The following is a 20,295-nucleotide window of genomic DNA, read 5'->3' on the forward strand; positions in this document are numbered from 1 at the left end:
TACATAGTATGATTTTCACTAGTTTCCAGCACAAGTTCTCCCAAGACCATGCAGAAAAAGACGTACAAATTGTGTTTATCCCACTTTTTACAAACTACTACTCCTTCTGTTCTCTCTATCTTTCTAGCATGTAGCAGCAAGCTCAGGTAGTGGTAAAGCTGATTTGGACAAGTTAACAAGTATTCTAGAGGCCATTCCACCTATCAAATACATCTGCCTGGATGTGGCAAATGGCTATTCAGAGCACTTTGTGGAGTTTGTGAAGTCTGTCCGTGCCCTGTTCCCACATCACACCATTATGGTAAGTGTGTACAAGGGGTGGGGGTGGGTGTGTATGGGAATTCTTTCCAGCAGCAGGCCCCAAAGTTTGGTTGGTAGGCATCAGCTCCTCTGTGGTAGTTCCATCAATTTCTGAGTCCTCATTTAAATCAAGGAAAGAGGGAAGTGAAGAAAAGTCAAGTCTGACTCAAACCTCTTGTCTTCCAGACAAATACATGTGGACATACACACTTCTGAGAATATAGAGGGCAGCTCTATTCATCTACCCTTTCAGTTCAGCAAGATGTTGACTTTGAGCCAAATGATGACTGTAATAACATGTTGGCATTGTCAGTCCTCCATTGCTGATAATTTCTGTGGGAATGCTCAATGGGTGCTCTGATACAGCAGTTTGATGTTGGCATGGCAGGCTGGGTGGATCCATTTTTTTTTCCTACTCACATCCTCCTTCCCACACCAGATGTGACCTCTAATCATAAAGTGTGTAGGTTTAATTTGGTGATTCCAAGCTGAGGTTTGCTGTGGGAATGCGCCGACAGTTTCTGGGCAATTGAGGCCAGTGGCTGTTTTTGTCTAGTAAATCACTATGAAGACAGCTGAATATAGACTAATCCTTGCCTGTGATAAGAGTCATAGGGGTATTGTGCAGTTATGAATGGGGTCATCAGGAAGCAAAATAGTCACTGCTGGGGCTTTTCACATGCCTTCTGTGATGTTTCTATCCCTTCTGAGAGCACTAATGCTATGCTTCTTCCAGCCCTTTTACACCAAGAGTAGGGTGTTTGCATCAGCACAGGACTCCTTGCAGCAGAGCCCTACTGCTTCTTTCCCAGAGCCCTTGAAGAAATGGGTCTGAATTTGTTTCCATGAGAATATAAGAAATTCTCAGTCAAGCAGTAGATTCTTAATCAGGCTACCAGCCTTTCTTAAGCCAGGGCAACAAAAAATCATGTGTTTAGGCAAAACTTTGTTACCTTCTCATGCTGTACACAAAGCTTCACAAGTGTAATGTAAATGTGAAGTAAAAATGGGCATAAATGCACACTCTGACTTGGTTCAACAGGGAACTTGACATTCAGGCAGCTCAGGGGAGACTACCCTCCTTCCTCCCATGTTGGAGGAAGGCAATGTTCTTGCCTCTGAATGGTGGCATTGGAGAATGGAAGTAGGCTGGAATGCCTGTGGGGTTCTGGGTTACCATAGGCTAATGAATAGGCATCCTTCAGCAACTACCAGCAGACATGGGAACCTTTTTGGTATGGCAATATTTCCCATGGCTTTGGGGAGGGCTTCTGGAAGTTTGAAATTATAGATGATGCCTTTTTGAGCTTCCTGCTTCACATTCACTGCAGCAAGGGAAGGAGCTGTTCCCTTGTGTTGGATCTGAAGTATTGTCCCTAGTGACATGATTACTCCAGTGTCTTTGGCTTGAAAAGTTGTGGGAGGGAGCTTAAACCACATAGTTAAAATTCTTCCCTATCAGGAGTGGAAAGAAAATTGCGTGTCATCCCCTCCTCCACCTCCCCACAGACTGCTGACTTTGCTGACTGAGGAGGGAACTCAACGAAGATGAATTGCCCAGAAGGCAGAGGAGGTCAATGTCAAAGTCAGGTATCAAGCCTGGATTTTAGTCCAAGGTCCTTAAGCCAGTCTCATCCACCACCCACATCTGTTAAGCTACTCAGTTTCTCTACTTCTGTGACTAAGGTTATTGTCAGTTTAAGTATCACTGTTCTGACAGCACCACCTGCTTGAGCACATATACAGCCCTGACCTGTTCAGTCACCTCTGGTTGTAGCTCCTTTCTCTGAACATGGTTTTGTATAGCTCATGTTTTTAATCTCCCGCATAGGGATAATTTCCATTCATAAACTTTCTGTTTTCCAAAGTCTCCAGAGTCTGTGCAGTCCCTGCAAATCTCTGATTCATCTAGGGAAATACACCTCTACCCCACTTCCAAATGAGTTTACTTGAGACTCTGTGCCAAAACAGCCTTTTGAAGCCGTTCCTGGCTGAAATGCAGGAGCTTGTCTAGGCTCCTTTTTGTGATACTCTGGAAGACATGTCCTGCTGCTACCTGTTCTGTCTGCTTTGATGTCTCTGTGCTGTGCCTGCAGTGTGCCCTCTGCTGTGGTAGCTTTCAAACAAAAGGGTTAGCAGTTAAATAGAAGATATAAAAATAAAGAAGCTTTCTCATAGCTGAAAGTGATCTCCAGGACCTTGCAGGCTGTCTTGTTTGCTTTCCTCAGCATGACCATTCATTCCACAGTCAGCTGCAGTGCAGTACATAGCAGTAACCCAACCCTGGGTCTCAGGGAAGGTATGTTCCCAGGGGCCATGCAATGGGTTCAGCTCTGAGGCTGAAAGGTGATGTGCAGAGCAGCTGTGGTTAACGTGGTACTCTGTGGCCAGTACTCCAGTGCAGATAGAGGATGCCTCTTGTGTAACAACCTCTCAAATGCATGGTTTTACCTTTTTAAATACTTGCTTTTATAATCACATTACCTTATTTTCTTCTGTCTGGCTCTGACACAAGCTCTTTTCACTCCTGCCTTTCATACTAATTTACAAAGATCGATTTCTCATGGAACACAAAGGGTAGGGAAGACAAACAGGGACACAAAGGTACAACATGACTTGCCTTTAATCGCTCATTAGATTGAGGATGGAGGAAGAAGTAGTATTCAGGTCTCCTGAGTGTCTCACAAGTGCAGCACTACCCCCCAGAATCAAGAGTAATGGTCCAGTGGGGTGTTTTGCTGTAGCACAGCATCATGTGCTTGGGTTGTGCCTACTTGCTGAAGTCTAAAGCAAAATTTCTGTTGATATTCATGATGGAGGGTCAGAGCTTTCATATTACAGTAAAGAGTCCTTATTTATTAGTGTAATTGTAGACGTTAGTGTTCTTCCGTTTCACTGGAAGTCTGTTTAGCAAGCTAAGATACCTTTGCCAGCAAGCTTTGCCAAGTTTTTATCCTGAATTTTTCTTTTCGTAGTGTTGTCTGTTCATTATACAGGGGAAACCCTAGGAAGGGGAGCGGGGAGTGTGGCAGGACGGAAAAGCCAGGGGCACACTTGCAGATGCAGTAGCACCCACAAGATGTGGGCCAGGGATGGAGGCAAGCAGAATCACAAATCTGGAGCAGAGGGAAATGACAGGGGCCAGAAACTGTTGCTCCCCTTGGAGTTAGTAGCAGAACTTCTCAGGGCCTTAGTGGAGGCAGAATCAGATGGAGACAGCCAGGCAGACTGCTCCCAGTTCATCTCTGAAACAAGCAGCAGAGTTAGTCCAGTCATGGCGTGTCCACCAGGGCTGGGGTCTCAGAGCAAAGGCCAGCTGGGATCCCGGGGTAGGAGACTGTCATGCTGCCAAGGCTATCTTGGGTCAGTCTCAATTCTGAGTGCAAGCCCCCACCTGATATGGCTCAGCCTCACAAAGGGCATCATCTCTCCATCTTAGGGTAAAGCACCCCTTGCCTTGATGGGTGGGAAGTGTCCTTTGGCAGTGTTCCTCATAGTGTGGAGGCACAGACTGTGCTTTCCTCTAGGATACAAGAAGAAAGTTTGAGAACTGTTGTCACAGACACTTCTCCCCAGCTTGATCCATTGCCATTTGCCAGCAGCTTTCAATCAGTGCAGCAGTGTTCCTGTCTTAGTGTGAGGCGATATTTATAGCAGGCTTTTATGAGGCACAGTATCAAATGCCTGACTGAAATTCAGAGGCACTGCCCTACTGTGTTCGCTAATTTTGTATCTCTGTCAGAGAAGCTGTAGCCTTTATAATCCTGTTAGGTGAAATCCTGATCCCATTAAAGTCAGTAGTGAAACTCCCTTTGACTTTTCTGAGGCCAGGATTTCCCTCAGGACTGACCCACAGTTCAGTCATCCTGGATAATGCTGGAATGAGCCAAAGTGACACTCACTTGAAACCTCTCACTGAGTGATGGTACAGCTGAATATTGCCATGAGTGTGTAAGGCCAGACCCACAGCCAGGGTAATTTGTTGTAGCCCCTAATAACTGACCACACTGTAAACATGGTAGTTTACCTGAGTTTCAGTTGTTACTGATGCTGTTATTTTACTGCCAGGGGTAGCAAAGTTAGATTAGCAGTTCGGTGGTTGCCGGGCTATATCTGCTTCAAGAAAGCCAGTTCTGCAGCAGATTAGAAATGCATTGGCACGTGGGCTCACCATTAACATGAGCATGCTTTTTGCTAATACAGTACTTCTATCATTTACTATGTTCCCCGACTACTTGCCCAAATACACTGCAAAATATATTTTCTGTAGTGGCTTCTTTTTCCAATTTCAATTACTTTACTTGCTTTTACTTGCTTTATATTCTTAGTTAATTTTAGGGGGATTTCATCTCTGTAGTCTCAGTCTTTCTATAATCACGTTTTCAGTTTTGTTTTTTTTTTTTTTAGTTGAAGTATTCTGGCTTTACCTTACAGGTGGGGCTTTCAAAAGCCCTTATGCTTCTATTCAGCTGTCATACAGGCATCAGTGGTAAAGCAAGCATTGGTTTCAGTGGAAGTAGAGTTCAGCTGGATGTGAGAAAACAGCTTTCCCTGCTCCTCAGCTGTGATACTAGTGTCTCTTCACATACAGATAGCTGTGTCTCTCTGAGGTCTGTGAAAGGTACCTAAAAGAAGCAAGCCTGTCATCAGCAGGTTGAAGTCTGCTATGTAGAGCTCCCTATCTTCCCTGAAAATTTGTTAAGGATCTGCAGATTCAGAAAGACAGAAACCGCTGATGTGTATACATGCATTCCAGGAAAAAATGTATGCTGGGGACATAAGTGCTTTTCCCTGCTAGGATGAGCATTTTGAATCAACATATGCAGTTCCAACATTCTCTAGCAGTAACTTAACATTAAACGTCTGGTTAGCATTTCTGAAGAGACAGTTTGACAACCTGCTATGCTCTGCTAATAAGAAGACACTGCTGTTTAAGTTAAATACATGTTTGATCCCAAATCTCATGGAGCCACTGACTTTTAATACCCATTTGTTCCTGTTTATAAATCTGTTGCATGTACTCCAGTATTTCACCAAGTTGTAAAGTGCTGCGTGTCACACTGCACAGGTAGTCATCTGCCTTCCAGACATAAACTGCTTCCTTCACGTTGTAAGAAGTGTGCTCTGTCACCCCACCTTGGAGCGTACAACAATTAGTAGAACAAATTACCACTGAGCAGAAAGGAAACAGCACTTATCTGGAAACACTGTACCTATTATATATTCTTTATTTCCTGACTGCTCTATTTTATTTTATTTTTAATCAATATCATGCAGTTTTGAGCAAAGTTAAGTGATCCTGTGTCCTAGACCACAAATTGCTGCCTAACAGTATCATTGTTTTTGTAAGTGCCTCAGGTGGTGGCTTGTCAGCTGTTTCAGGCTAATAAAAGGGGGAAGTAAAATCATTAAAAATAAATAAATGGTGAAATAGGAGCCAAAAATCAGTAAGTGCAGAATAGGCCTTGCCCAGCATTCCCTGGGTAGCTCCTGTTGACTTCAGCAGGAATTTTGTTTCAATAAAAACTAAGAAAATATTAAGTAAGGATTTTAGGATTTGTCCCTTGCTCTGCCCATATCAGTACTGCTACAAACACTTGCTAAATCCTGGAATATCATTACATAAGAGGTTTTCTGAACATCTCTAGATCCTAAATTTGAATCTCTGCAAATGAGTAGCCTATCTCAGTACAAGTGCAAAACAGGTGATGTGAGCAACTGGACTTGTGTTTCATGCAGGTTTATTTTGTGCAGTTTTTCTAGTTAGGAGCATGCTGTAGATGTGAGAGAAGCCATAGAGCTGAAATCCAAACCATAATTGGTTTTCAAGTGTCTCATGGAATGATGGGTCTGATGAATCCCAGAGCACTTGAAGGAGCTAGTGGATATTACAGCAGGACCCCTCAGTCACTTGCCAAAGGTCTTGGGAGTCTGGGGAGGTCCCTACTGACAAAAAGCTAGCCAGTGTTATTCCATTTTACAAGGCCATGAGGGAAGACCTAGGAAGCTACAGACCTGTTAGTCTAATCTCATTAGCTGGAAAAATTATGGAGGAGATCATACTGGGTGCTATTGAAAGACATTTAAATAACATGCAGTATTCAGGCTAGTCAGTAAATGTTCATGAAGGGAAAGTTCTGTTTAATTTTATATCCTTCTATGATAAGGTCACCCATCTAGTGGATGAGGGAAGGTGGTGGATGTAGTTTCTCTGGATTTTAGTAAGGCTTTTGATACTGGCCCTCACAGCATCTTTCTGGACAAGCTGTCCAACGGTGGGACAAGCAGGTTCATTGTGTGCTGGGGGCTCAGAGGGTTGTAGTGAATGGGGCTACATCTGGCTGGTGACCTGTCACCAGCAGTGTTCTGCAGGGCTCAATTCTCGGGCCAGTGCTGTTCAATTTTATCAGTGATCTGGAGGCAAGAGTTGAATGCACCATTAGCAAGTTTCCTGATCATACCAAACTGGGCAGTGCTGTTGACTCTCTGGAGGGACAAGAGGCCTTGCAGAGGGATCTAGATAGATTGGAGCATTGGGCAATCATCAGTGGCATGAAATTGAACAAGAACAAATGCCAGATTCTGCACCTGGGACAGAGTAACACCAGACACAAGTTAAATTGGGAGAGGAGTGCCTGGAGAGCAGCCTGGAGAAAGGGAACTGGGGGTGCTGGTTGACAGCAATGTACAAAATGACAATAGTACCTTCCTTACTCTTTTAGTACTCAAAATACTAAATCCTACAGGAAAAAGATTTGCCAGGGTTTTAAATAAGATCTGAACATCTTCCCACAAAGTGAGGTATGCAAATAGGATGGTGGGCTATAGGCTGTTCAGGGGGGATAGGCATGGCAGGAGAGGTCGAGGAGTTGCACTGTATGCAAGAGAAAAGTTTGACTGTATAGCCCTTAGGGCTATGGATGATGTGATTGAGAGCCTCTGTGTGAGGATTAAGGGGATAGAAGACAAAGCAGATATCCTGATGGGATCTTAAGGATCAGGGTTTCCTGGACCTATCATGAAGTCTGTTTGACTTGAGAATGTACCTGTATGATTTGTTTAATCACTGTGGCTTGCACAATGAACAGTATATATTATTCTTGACTCTATATAGTTGAACTTGTAAAAGCACTGGATAAAACTCTACATTATTGTCATTAGTCTTTACTGTGGGAGTTTTGAAATCTCCAGTATATGTGATGTTGTTCCTTCTGTCTAGGCAGGCAATGTGGTGACAGGAGAGATGGTAGAAGAACTTATTCTTTCTGGAGCAGATATTATTAAAGTTGGTATTGGACCAGGTAAGTCAAATCCAGTCAAATAAGGGTGACTTATGGTAACATTGGTGAGGGAGTTGTCTTGATGGAACCAGTATGTAATGCTGTTTATTGTCTGTTAGGATGCTTAGGCCCACTAAGGTCAACGAAGTAACAGTGCACTTACACATAGTATATTTAATAAATACATGGGCAGGCTGCTAGTGTTTTGTACTGCAGACTGTTAGTATTGCATCTTTGGGCAGTGAAGATGCCTATTATGGGAAGCACTGAGTTGCCTGTGTTGTTGACATTATCACTGATAATATGTGTTGTCTTTAGGAACACTTTTTCCAGCTTGTTGAAAAGAGGCTGAGTCATCCCAGCTAAAGCTTAAAGAATACTGTGTTCAGGTATCCACTCTGTTGAGGAAAGATAGGTTTCTAAGTAGCTTTATGATTTGCATTCAGTTAAGCTGGAGTTGCCCATCTTGTCAATGCCTTCAAAGATGAAATGGCATTAATTAAGTGTGAAGTATGGATAACATTGCCTCTACCTGTTACTGTTGCCTGGGAGCAAAAATATACATTAATGTACTTATATGTTACCTATCACTATAATGTTCCCATGGATAATGGGAGGACTCTAGACTTCTTACAGTGTTTTTCCTACCTTTCCTTCCCTAATGTTTTCTGGCACGTACTGCCCTATTGTCTTCCCTTTTTTGTTTCCCTCCCTTGTATGTTTCTTCATGTGCTCCTTCCTCTTGTGATTTTCTTCTCAGACAGAAGCTGGGGTCACCATACATGGGCTAGATTTTAAACTGGCTAACACAAGTGTCACTGACAGTATAGCTGTGATCAGCCAGTGTACTGCAAGCAGATTGTTTACTCTACAATGCCAAATAGTTATGGTCCATGAATGGATAATTTGAGCAGAGCAAATGATGTAATAAAGGTTGCAGTTGTGCCCAGGAAGACAGCAAACAACAATAAATACTGCAAATTACATGAAGAATAAGCATCAGAGATGTTGCGATGCAATTGTCACAGGCAAGTTCAGATATAAAAGAAGAAATACTATAGTTTGTAGCCTCAAAGTGGAAATAGGAGTAAATGCTGTACAGCCCTCTCTGGAGATCTTCCTGAACAGATCTGGTACAAATTGATCACCCAAAACTACAAGTAACAAATGTTCCTCACAGAAGATCAGATCTTGAGGCTCTTTTCCAGACAATGGTCCATCCTGTGGAAAGTGGCAGTGATTTATTATAAGGCATTACACACATAAGTACATAGACCGTGAAGATTATTTTATAGCTAATTATCTTCCTACTTTGCAGAAATACTTCTCAGTGTTTTCACCATGTCAGTTCTTTGAAAGATGTTTGGAAACTTTTACTTTACTCGTAGCTCAAGTACACCTGCATATCAGCTGGGTGAAGGAATCCAGATTTCACTGCATTTGGTTTAGAATCTGTTCTGAAATTCTTGTTGTCATGCAGACCTTTATGGTCTGTATCCTAAATTATAAGATCTGGACTGGCAAAAAGCAGTCCTCATTTTGACTCTTGAGGAGAAAAGTAGAGAAGGTATTGCAAAAGATCTATAGCCATGTTACCATGTTGAGCTATAATTAAAGTGGGTATTTTTATATATATATGCATATACCTTTACTTTTATATATACATGTATATATGCACCAAGTATGGATATATAGTTTAATAATAAGATGTAATTAGTATATGTCCTGTAATATTACACTATACAGCTTTCTGATGATTACTTACCTCACTTTTTAAATAATATGTACTCATTTTCTTATATTCCCAACTATTGCAATCAACCAATTATTTCTGCTTTAAGTATTAGGCAAAAGATGGGTTTCTCTCCATTGTGCAAAATCCCCACAAAAAAGAAAATAAAAGCACAGAATTTCCCTTAGAATTATTTTAAAAAACATGTAGAAAAGAGATAGGAATTTTTATTGGAAGAAATATTTGGGTATTAAATGCTGCAGCTGTGTCTCACAGGTTGTGGCTCTGGTCCTTTTGTCCCCCTTCCTTTCAGGCACCTCAGCCAGATTTGCCTTCTTGTGATGCAGTAATTCCCTCACCAGGAAGCATTACTGATGAGACCTAAGCTGAGAATTGTGGCCCTGGAGAAGAAAGGGGGGGTATTAGTTCCTATGTGTTCCTTTTATCCGTGAGAAGGCAACATTGGCAACAGAGACTTCTTGAGGGAAAAAATAATGCAGACATAAACACATTTTTTTCCACAAGAAAAAGAAAACAAGCTGTATCTTTTCTGTCAGCCTAATGGGCTATGTTTTTCCCTCTCATTCTCTTGTCTAGGTTCTGTGTGTACTACTCGGATTAAGACGGGGGTGGGCTATCCACAGCTAAGTGCTGTTATTGAGTGTGCAGACTCAGCACATGGCTTGAAAGGACATATCATCTCTGTAAGTAAATATCATCTACTCTGATTCCCACTGTGCAAATCGTTGTGGATTAGGAGAATCAAACAGTCCAGTACCCTGCATGTTAAAGGATATCCTTCTGTCATCCCCAGTTGACCCCTGTGGTAGCTCCTGGGGTAGTCAGTGGAGATTTAAATGTAAAGAAATCGACTCCCTCTAATGTTTAAAAAGGTTTGGGCACCTCGCTCCTGTTTGTGCCTTTGGAAAGCTGCTTCTTGCTCCCTGAATGGAGTAAGCTGTTATGTGAGCAGAATAGAAAGCTTGATAGTGTTTTCACATTGAAGTAAACAGTAATTCCTATGAAAGATTTCTGAAAAATTAGTGAAATGTAAACATGGCTTTCCCCAGAGAGTGGGACTGAGGGACAGACAGGCAGTAGAGGGGAGTACAAGGTAAGATGGTATGAGCCCATCTGTGTCTCTGTAGATGGATTAATTCGGAGAACATCCTCACAGAGCTCTCTGTGCAGGAGCAGGAGTGTTTCAGAAGCAGCTCTGTTGAGCACAGCTGGCACATGAACCACTTACGTTCTCACAAAGCTCTGGGGAAATAATGAGCCTGTGGAGAAAAAAGAGCATGCATCTGTATTGCCTGCTAATAGCAGCTCCCACTCTACCAGCAAGACCAGCATCACCTCACATAGAAAAAGTAAATCTGTAGGCATGTCCTCAGACTGAACTAGGCTGCAGCCTACAGCACCCAAAGGTCCTGTGTGCTGAGGCACACTCAGGCAGTCACTGGGCCCCTGCCTGCCTCAGGCTTGTGCAGTGTCTGCAGGCTGGCTGTGAGGCAGCTTGTAATCAGGAAGGCATAGGGGCTAACCAGCCTGCTGGGCTCACAGGTACCCTCACAGCCTGCAGTCTCCCTCAGCAGCCTTAGAAGAGATCACACACTGAATTTTAGGTATACTGTCAAGTGAAATTGCTGGAAAGCCCTGATTTGTTTGACCCAGTTGTGACTAGTATCCATGTGAGGAAGGAGGTGAGAGGAGAATGGACTGACTGTGGATGGGCTTAGGGCTTGACTATGAGTATAATGGAGCCAGAAAACAAGTAGGTGTTACAAGTAGAAAACAAGTAGGTGTTACAGTTGGATCTCTCTTGCTCTTTATTGTTAATGCATATGCATTCCTTTCTCTCCATGGCTCCTCTGTATGAATTTTGCAGGAAAAAAAGAGAAGCAATCTGTGATTTTTATGACTTGGGCAGTATTACAAATGTTTATGTCTATAGCAGACAGCAGAACATGTGTGCAATAGAGCATGAAAGACTGACTCATTACTATGAAGGCTGGATAACTATAGGTGTCATCCTAGCAGTGGTGCTCAGAGACCAGTCCTAGTTTTGCAATAATCATTTTCTGCTAGCAGCCCTCAGAAGAATGTTATTATCCTGATTTTACAAGAAAACAGGGAGTGTGTATTTACTGTTGGAAAATGAGATGGTTCTGTACTATTCCTCCTCTCCTTTCCTGCTTCAGGGATGGATCAGTTCCTGACCTGCTTAGGTCATACTGGCTTCAGTGAACCCACACCTATCAACCCCCTAGTCATTACAGGGGCAGCATAGAAGGGCAATTTAACACCTGCCTGCCACAACATCTGGTCCAAGAGAATTACCTTCAGCTGTAGTTGGGGTCTTTTTAACACCACTTTCAACTCAACTCTGTCACTGAAGCTAAGGAGACTAAAACAAGGGTGAGGATATTACACCCAGATCTGCAGCATTCAGATAAGATATTGGTGTGTTCATTGGGGAAATAAAAGACTGGACTGTGTGATCATTGCCAGAGGTCTGGCAAGAATATCACAAAAGAGACGTATCCTTCTGAGGGAAAAACACTGTATGTGAGCAAGCCTAAGTACATAATCGGATCTAATGGCAACAAATATACATGGCATCTCTCAAGATGTCTCACTACTGTCATGATGTAGATTCAGGAAGGGGCAATACCCTGCCTGAACCAAAGCTATCTACATCGGTTTGACAGGAGAAAGTATGTCCAGCAATTTTTTGTTACATTGATATGGAAGTAGCAGGAAGGATATGAAAAGATTCAAAACCTATCAGCTATCTTCACGTAGATTATATCTGATGGTGTGATATGGGTTAGTCCCTTGGGACACTTTCTTGCATCCACTTCTGTCTTGTCCAGTACCTTCATCGAATTGCTTCTCTTTCATGTTACGTTGGCTCAGCTTATCTATGAGGGGAAAGAAGTCTCACTCATGGAATGAGAAAGTGACGGTGCTGAGCACAGTACAGGCACTGCAAGGACACAACACAGTTGAAGCCCATTCTGCAGTAGCTCTGCTAGGATGGCAGAACAAATCAGGATTTTAAATGTTTGTGTTACTAAAGTGATCGTATGTGATTTTTGGAGCTGATATGTTGACAAAGAAGGTGACAATTTTTAGGCAAACATTTGATAGTCAAAGTGAACGCCTGGTGTCTCTCTAGAGTCATTTACTCAGAGAAGGGGGAGGTGAAATTGCACCAGTCGCTTTCCTCATGCTAAATTATCTTTAAGACTCAAAGCTCACCTCAAAAATTAAACTTTCATGACTCACTGAAAGAAGAGAGGAAACCCTCTGTAAGATACAGGCACTGTTTCTGTCCTGTGCTATTTGTCTGGAAGCCAGTAGTCTCAATTTTCCTTCTTGCTAATCCATTGGCCTTGAGAAAGTGCAGCAGTGAGTTACAGTGGAGGGGCCATTTAGCAGGAGAGATCCTTCAGCAACGCCCTACTTGAGATAAAGTTTCTGTTTCTTGTAGGTCAGAAAACTACTCTGCTGGATAGAGAGGCAGTCACGTATTCTAGTAAGCCAGCAATGTGGGGAATGGAAAGCAGCCTTGCATGTGTCCTTTCTCATTGGCTATCATTTGATAGAGATCCCTATTCCCCCTTTACCCTGCCTGGGTGACAGGCCATCAGCATTCAGTAGAAAGGATGACTAAGGGGTTCTTTACCCAGCTACTGCCATACCATCTCTTCCTCCACACGGAACACTTTCCATACAGAAATAAGCCCAGCATATGTAGTTCAGAATAAAGCACCATATGTATTGTTTCTACTGCTGTATATGCCACAAACTTTATATATCTTTGGCATAATAAATATCTGTTTGCTAATACTGTAGGAAGGGCTGGTTATACAGTTTATTATAAAGGTTGCTTGATAATAAGTTGCATACAATATTAAATATTCAACCAGTTTGTACTGGTTTTCCATACTTCATTTCTTTTCCTCAGTTGTTGTAAATGTTTTGTAAAATGGTTTATCTGTTTGGAGACCAAAACTGGGGAAAATATTATTATTTTAGCTATGTTAAAATAATTCTGTTGACTGGAAAGCTGTTTTCCCCTTTCCTTCAGCTTAGCACCCACTTGTCTCAGAATCATGCCCTCTGCAGGCCCCATGGCCACCCTTTCTACTAGATTACTTCAGAATAACTCCATTTCTCCTGGATTCACAGGGGCATTTGTACAGATACATTTCCCCAGAGCTCTGAGGTAGAGGCAGAGCCTGCAACAAGCCCCGTGACTGAAGCCCATCAGTTTGAATCCGGGGCTAGGCCCCTGTTGGGACAAGCTGAACTGCAGTGGAGAGCTTCCCAGATGATGCAGCAGAAGCATAGTCTTATTTCTTAACAGAGTGCTTGATTTTTCACATGGAATGAAGTGATTTAATGCATATAGCTTTATTATATAGCATCTACTGACATAACTGCTTAGTATGTACCCTCTTTGTTTCCTTTTCTGTGAATTGTTAAATTTACCTGCTTATGTGAAGGAAGTAGAGACATCTACAGATAAAGAAGTGCTGTGAATCATCATCATCATCGGTTCTTTTTATCTTAAATGGAACTCATGAGTTGGGGAAGTCTCTTAATCTGCTCAGCATTTTGTAATTTGTGATTTGTAATTTGGTGACATTCAAAGTGATATTTTTTTGAAGCCGGTGATTAATGAGTACACATTGAGGCTCCCATCCCCATGACACTTCTGAAAGCGTAAAGTCTCCATCACTGCCACTACTATGTTAATTATAAAAGTCAGATACTGAGCCACCCAACAAGAACAGACTGAAACCCATCTACCAGAGAGCATTCATAGCCAGCCTGTTTCAGTCAGACAGTAAGTCAGGCAAATTCCTGACACTATTCTTTGAAGATTATTAAACCCCTCTTTCTACCTTGGCTATTCCTCCCCTGACACATGCACACACACTCACACCCTCCTCCAGGCTCTGACAGACTTGTCAGAGGGAAAGAATTGCACAAGCAGAGCCTTTAACAGGAGCGAGAGATTCAGCTGTCAGCGCAGCACTCCTTTCTGGAGCTGACAGCAAGAGTGTCTAGCTCAACAAAAGGCATAATGTGCTAGAGGTTATCAGCAAATGGAATAAAAGCCTTTAAAGTTCTACCAGGCGCTGTTTGCTGTGGGATGCCCTTTTAAAAGCCTCTCACTTCTGGATCCACCTGCTCAGTTTGTGTCTGAATCCTTTTCTGTGTGCAGAGAGGTTCCAATGCTGAGCCCCACTGCCAGCTACCAGTGAAAGCCAGCTCAAAAATAGCTGATGGTGGGGGCTGTCTGGCTGTGCTCAGCTGCAGGTCATACACACACATGCATTTCTGCCAACAGGGAGGTGAAACAAAATGGAGTAAACATACACTCTGGAGAGTAGTTTCAAAAGCAAGAAAGCTGTTGGCAGTCTGCAGCGGACCCTGATCATCAAAGGAATGGGGAGCCCTCATGGTGCAATGACTGTGTAGAGTAGAAGGATCTTTCATCTGATGCTCAGACCTTCACAAAACCTAAAGAACCACAGCACATGATGAGCCTCTGCTATGTGCCATTCCTTTCTTACAGCCTTATCACAGATACTTAACTTCCTTCCCCTCAGCTGAAACCCCTCATCAGCCACTTCTCTGCTCTGCACTGAAACTGAAAGATGGGTCTAAAATGCTAAAGATCTCAAAGTGCTGTTTTTCTTTGCCAAACCCCTAGCAAACAGTGAGGAGTATGATGAGAGATTAATTTTCATTTACCAAAGATTAGATTACCCAATTTGCTTAGAGATTATCAGATCAAAATCCAACATAGCTGACGGTACATTTCCTCACCCCTCCCACTGTGACCTTTTAATGTATTGTAAACTGCTAAGAAAGTTATTTTAAATGTCTTTGGTGGTTTAAGGTAGGGGTTTGTGGTACCTCTGCATCACACAACCTTTCATTAAAATGGCAGGGAATGATTCAGATCATCAGAGGTGGTTTTGTTTCTGGGATTTAGGAAATTGCAGCCAGGAATCTACATTGCTGCTGTTACCAGTTATCAGTAGACTATACGGTAGCGTAAACGAGCCTCAAGGAGGAAGGCAACAGTAGGGATGATCTGGATTCCCTAAAAACTCAGCCACTCAGCCAGGATGATGGATACAAGCGGTGCACAGTCAGCTCTTGACACATTGTTCCTGAGCAGGGGCCATTCTGGTGCAGGTCGCTGAGTGCCAGCGCCCAGGGGGTCCGTGGGTGAGCCCACTGCCACTCACCGTGTCTTTTCTTTGTGCAGGACGGAGGATGCAGCTGCCCAGGAGATGTCGCCAAAGCATTTGGTAAGGATAGCGTGCAGTGCCACCCCGCACACCCGTGTACCTCCAGCACCCACAGCAGTGATGCTGGAGTCAATCTGACCCCGAATGTGTAATCAGCAGTAGGTTACATTCGTCCCTGTGGATGATTCCAGTGAAATTAATACACCAGACATGAATTTGCTCTTTGGACTAGACAGTCCAAATTCTGCAGCACTAAACATACAATGGTCGAAGTCCTGTTTAGAAATGATCTGCCAGGTGTGCGTGGGATACAGCCACTGGGACAGTAATATGAAGAAAACTGATAAGGGTTTCTTCTGAGTAGGGTTCAAAGATGCATGTAACATTGCTAGATCCGGCTGACCTGGGCCTTAAATGGACAAAGAGATGGTGGAATGTGTGTTGGACAGAAGAATAAAACAAAAAGGCAGGCCAGATCCCTGGAGATGTTCTAGGATCAGCTGTCCGCTTGAAGAGATGAGATTTTATTTATGTTGTATCCCCTAGAGCTGAGCAGATGTCTAAAACATCTAAGTTAATAATTAACAGATTTTGCTCTCATGCCATTTGCTTCAGTGAATTGCACCAGCTCTTGCTGATAGAAGAGAGCAATTAATCTGTCAGTATTTTCTGTTGGACATGAAAGTTACATTGGTGGTGATGGGGTTAAGGTAAGAATTGTCACTTTGCCATAACCTTGTTGCAGCAGTGTATGTAAACCAGGTGCTAAATGCGTCCTGGGCTGACGGGACATTTAAAGGCACTCCCCCACCCCCCAAAATGCCACATCTTTTGAGATTTCACAGTGGGGTGATACCCAGAACACTGCAGGACAGCAGTTTCTCTCATTGGGATTTCAGAGTGGTACGATATGAGAGATTGCACATTATGATACAGCATATCTGCTTGGCAGGAAGCTTTGCAAGTATGGAAAGCAGGGGCAGGCCTAAACTCAGATTACAGACCTGCCAAGAAAAACTGGGCCTCCTGGAAAGGTTGAAACCAAAATCTGCTTTCTAAGTTTGCAGACAGCTCCTGTTTTTAGGCAGGTCAAATGACAAGGAAGACTTAATTAGAGAATTTTAAGCACAGCCGTAGAGTGATTGCTACCAGCAAGGAATCTGCTCAGTCACAGGATTTCACACCACCCTTGTGTTACCCTGTGTGACGTAGGGAATAGATACTTCCAGTTGGGTGATTCTGACATAGCTGAACAGTGGCATCCACCCTCTTTGACAAGATTGTGTTAAAAAAACACCTGACCTCTCCTCAGCCCAGCCCACTCTCACTCCATGCCACCTGCAGTGAGGCCTTTGTTCTGCCTGACTTTCTCTGGCTCCTCCGCTCACCCGCGTCTTGCTGGTGGTGTTGTTGGGAGCCTGTGAACTGGGATTGCGACCTTGCTGCATTCCCAGCTGCCTGCACAGAAACCTGACCCGTGGAAAAGGTCTTTCTTCAGAAGAGCATTTCCAGAAGTTAGAACAACAGGAAGCAACTTCAAGTTGTTTCCTTTGTGATGTTTATAGCAAGACTGAAGGGTCCTTGTAGTCTCTAACTGAACAGAAGCTTGCTTGAAACCTGTGAAAGGGCAGATTCTGGCCTTGCTGATTGTCAGGAGATGCTGGGATTCAGAGTGGTATGTGTTTGAAGGCTACCACAAATTGTCCCTGGGACAGAGGAGCATCAGAAAGCTGAGATTATTCAGGCGGTAGTTCTACACTTGACAGTAGGCCAGCCAGATCAGTCTGACCTGTCTGTCACAGTTGAAGAGCTGGAACTGACAGAGATCACCTTGAGGCAATAAACTTACCATATCTAGTTATGTGGAATTGAGGTAGACACACAGACTAGCATCTGACTAGCTGGAGCCAGGCGTGCATTTGTCAAAGGTGGGTGGCAAAATAAGCTTCTAAGGAACATTATTACTATCAGTGTTTATTGAATGCTATTGAGGTGATTTGCTATGTAAGCCACGTAGAATAGCCTTCATGCCCAACATTTACAAGGCAGAGTCTTGATACTGATACTGAATTTTCTAGCACAGACCTCTGTGCTTGCCGAGAGCCTCCTGGGGGCAAGGAGTTACATAAATAGATTGGATGGCAGAGACCGGGTGCTAAAACATATGGATGTACTGTTTCACTTGGAGGTAGAGGCCTGGACAAAGCATGGATAAGAGACCCAAAGAGGGCTTTTGGTTAAAGTGATGATTCTCTCTCTTTTTGGTGGATCATTCTAGTCTTCATGAAAGGGATGTTGAGATGTTCATTATAAATCAGTGACAGAGCAGCCGTTTGAATCATAAAAAGTATGAGGGAGTCCCAGATGTGAAGACTAGGATTGAAATATGGCTAAAGATGTGACTGGAGGAGACAAGTTCATGGGAACACGAGGAGCAGAGTGGATTGAGTGTAAATGAAGAGTTGTGAAGAACCATGAAGATGCTGAGTTTTACAAGTGGAAGGTGACACCATTGGTGCCAGGAGTCAGAGGCAGATTGGGCATTTTGACAGAGGGGAAACAAGGTGGAAGCCTATTTAAAAAAGTAACGAACAGAGAAGCGCTGAAGTTGCAGGACAAAAATGCCAGGAGTGACAGATACTCTGGGAGAGACTGCTGGAATTCTGGAACTGCTGGATGGGAACCTTTAATGGATTTGGGAAACTGAAGATGTCATTGCCATCTGGGTATTGGAGATGATAATGGAAAAGATGTAGGTCAATCAGGAAGAAAAGAGGTGTTTTGATGCAGGAATGAGAGAAAGCATGAAAGAACTTTGTGTTGGACTCAGATGGTTCACATAACTGCACCCTTGGAAAGGCTGATAACATGAACACATTTCTCAGAATGCCCCAGGGAGGCACTATACTGTCTCCTTTTTTAAAGATGAGAAGTCAAAGCACAGAAATACTAAGTTCAATTGCTTGAGGTCACATATATTTTTGTGACACAGCCAGGAACAGAATGTGCCTTTTGAATCCTACGCCAGCATCTTTAACACAATACTGCTGTTCCTTACAGCAGTGTCAAGAAGAGATGCAGGAGCAGGGAAAGAAAAGGAAGGAAAAATCATGTGGAAAAGTTAACTGGGGACATACACTGGTTCCAAAATATACCTGACAGGTTCCAAAATATACCCGACAGATCATACTAGCTTTTTCTCCTGTTTTCACTAGCTGTGTATGTATACCTACGGTTGCAAAGGCTTGCTGGCTCAGCTGGAGCACAGGTGAATGTTGATTCCAGGGCCAGCTGTGGTCCAAGCAAACTTATGCTGCATCTGCCTGGAGGGTTGCCCAGGCTACAAATCCAGGCTGACTCCAGCTGAATTTGTGCAGAGCCAGTCTGGGTATCAGTAACGTGTATTATCAGTCATACAAAAGACATCTGAGGGGCTCCATCCAGATCCAGCAGAATCGTGTGAGTGCTGTGAGATTGGGATGGCGTCAGCACACATGTTCTGTAATGGCTTGAAAGAGAAGCTGCCGGGAAATGTTAATGAACAAAATCAGCCCAGATACAGCATAGGCCTCAAAGGGGAAGTCCTCCCCAGCATCAGTGCATTGAAGTGGCATTGTGTAGAAACAGGAGGAGTCTAACAAACCCTGGGTGAGCTACTGGGGTGCTTGTATGCGGCGCACCCCATCACATCCTGTATTAACTAGAGGGTTGTTGACAGGTGTTCTCAGTCTCCCACAGCCTAAAATAATGGCATGCTGTCTATCTGTACTTGAAAATGAAAGACTGCAGCTGGGTATTGCAAACAGGACCAGTACTTATGGTCATACAAAAAAAGATGCATAAGTAAAGACCATGCTAAAAATTACAGCCTCCTGATTGGATGTTAACTGGTAGAAAAGTAGTGGAACAGACTTAAATTTTCAGCCATCTTTGCAATACTTAAGCTGGGTGGAAAGTTCTGGAGAGTATTGGAGAAGTATATTTAATAGTGGTTTGTCATTCCTGGAGCTGCAGGGCAGTAAGCATGTGTCATTCCAATGTTTAGACGTGCTGCATCTGCTGTAACATGGCTCCCTCTCTTCTGGAAGAGCTTGATGAATTATGTTGTAGCTTGCAAAAGTTACTCAAGTTGGATGAGTTTCAATCCTGTAATTCAAACATATTTGCTTTCTTCCCAAAATACACAGTCAGAAGAAAAATAATAAATAGATATTTCAGTGCACGGGAACCAAAATTCCGTAATTCTGAATTGTAGATTTCATGTGACTGTTTTTGCATTAATAATTCTGTGCAAAAAGGAGGCTGTGAGATGCACAATCAGAGACAGGACTAGAATTGAGGATCAGGGATAGTATTGACAATGAAAAGAGTCCAGAGTATCCTTTGGCAGGCCTTTGACTTGTTTCAACACCCACTTTGAAACCTTGACCCCAAATCCATCCCTCCTTCCTCATGTTGTTTTTCTTCCATTCATGAAGAAGACATCGACTAGATTTCCCAGGGACTTATTTTTTGCAAAGGTGCAGCAAGATTGTGCCAGGTAACACCAGGAGCTCCCCACCAGTAATTGAGAATGTCTTAAAAGATGAACATTCCCTTTGTTTTTGGCAGGTTAATAGTAGTATCAGACGTGAGTCAAACTGAGGCTTTAAAACTAAGCCATCTGAAACAAGAGAGCTCAGGAATAATCTGCCAGGTAGCTGGC

General features: G+C 43.1%; 1 protein-coding gene across 1 annotated transcript in view; it reads left to right on the forward strand.

Annotated features, from left to right (window-relative positions):
• The window catches only part of GMPR (guanosine monophosphate reductase), a 42,519-nt gene that overhangs the window by 2,424 nt on the left and 19,800 nt on the right, over window positions 1-20,295 (forward strand). Inside the window, exons 3-6 of the mRNA XM_026841367.1 lie at window positions 128-301; window positions 7,520-7,601; window positions 9,910-10,016; window positions 15,608-15,650. Of these exons, the coding sequence (XP_026697168.1) occupies window positions 128-301; window positions 7,520-7,601; window positions 9,910-10,016; window positions 15,608-15,650 (406 nt within the window). The remainder of the gene's footprint in view (window positions 1-127; window positions 302-7,519; window positions 7,602-9,909; window positions 10,017-15,607; window positions 15,651-20,295) is intronic.

The sequence above is a fragment of the Athene cunicularia genome (genome assembly GCF_003259725.1).
Source record: "Athene cunicularia isolate RWA chromosome 2 unlocalized genomic scaffold, athCun1 chr2_part1, whole genome shotgun sequence".
In the NCBI taxonomy this organism is placed as follows: Eukaryota; Metazoa; Chordata; class Aves; order Strigiformes; family Strigidae; genus Athene; species Athene cunicularia.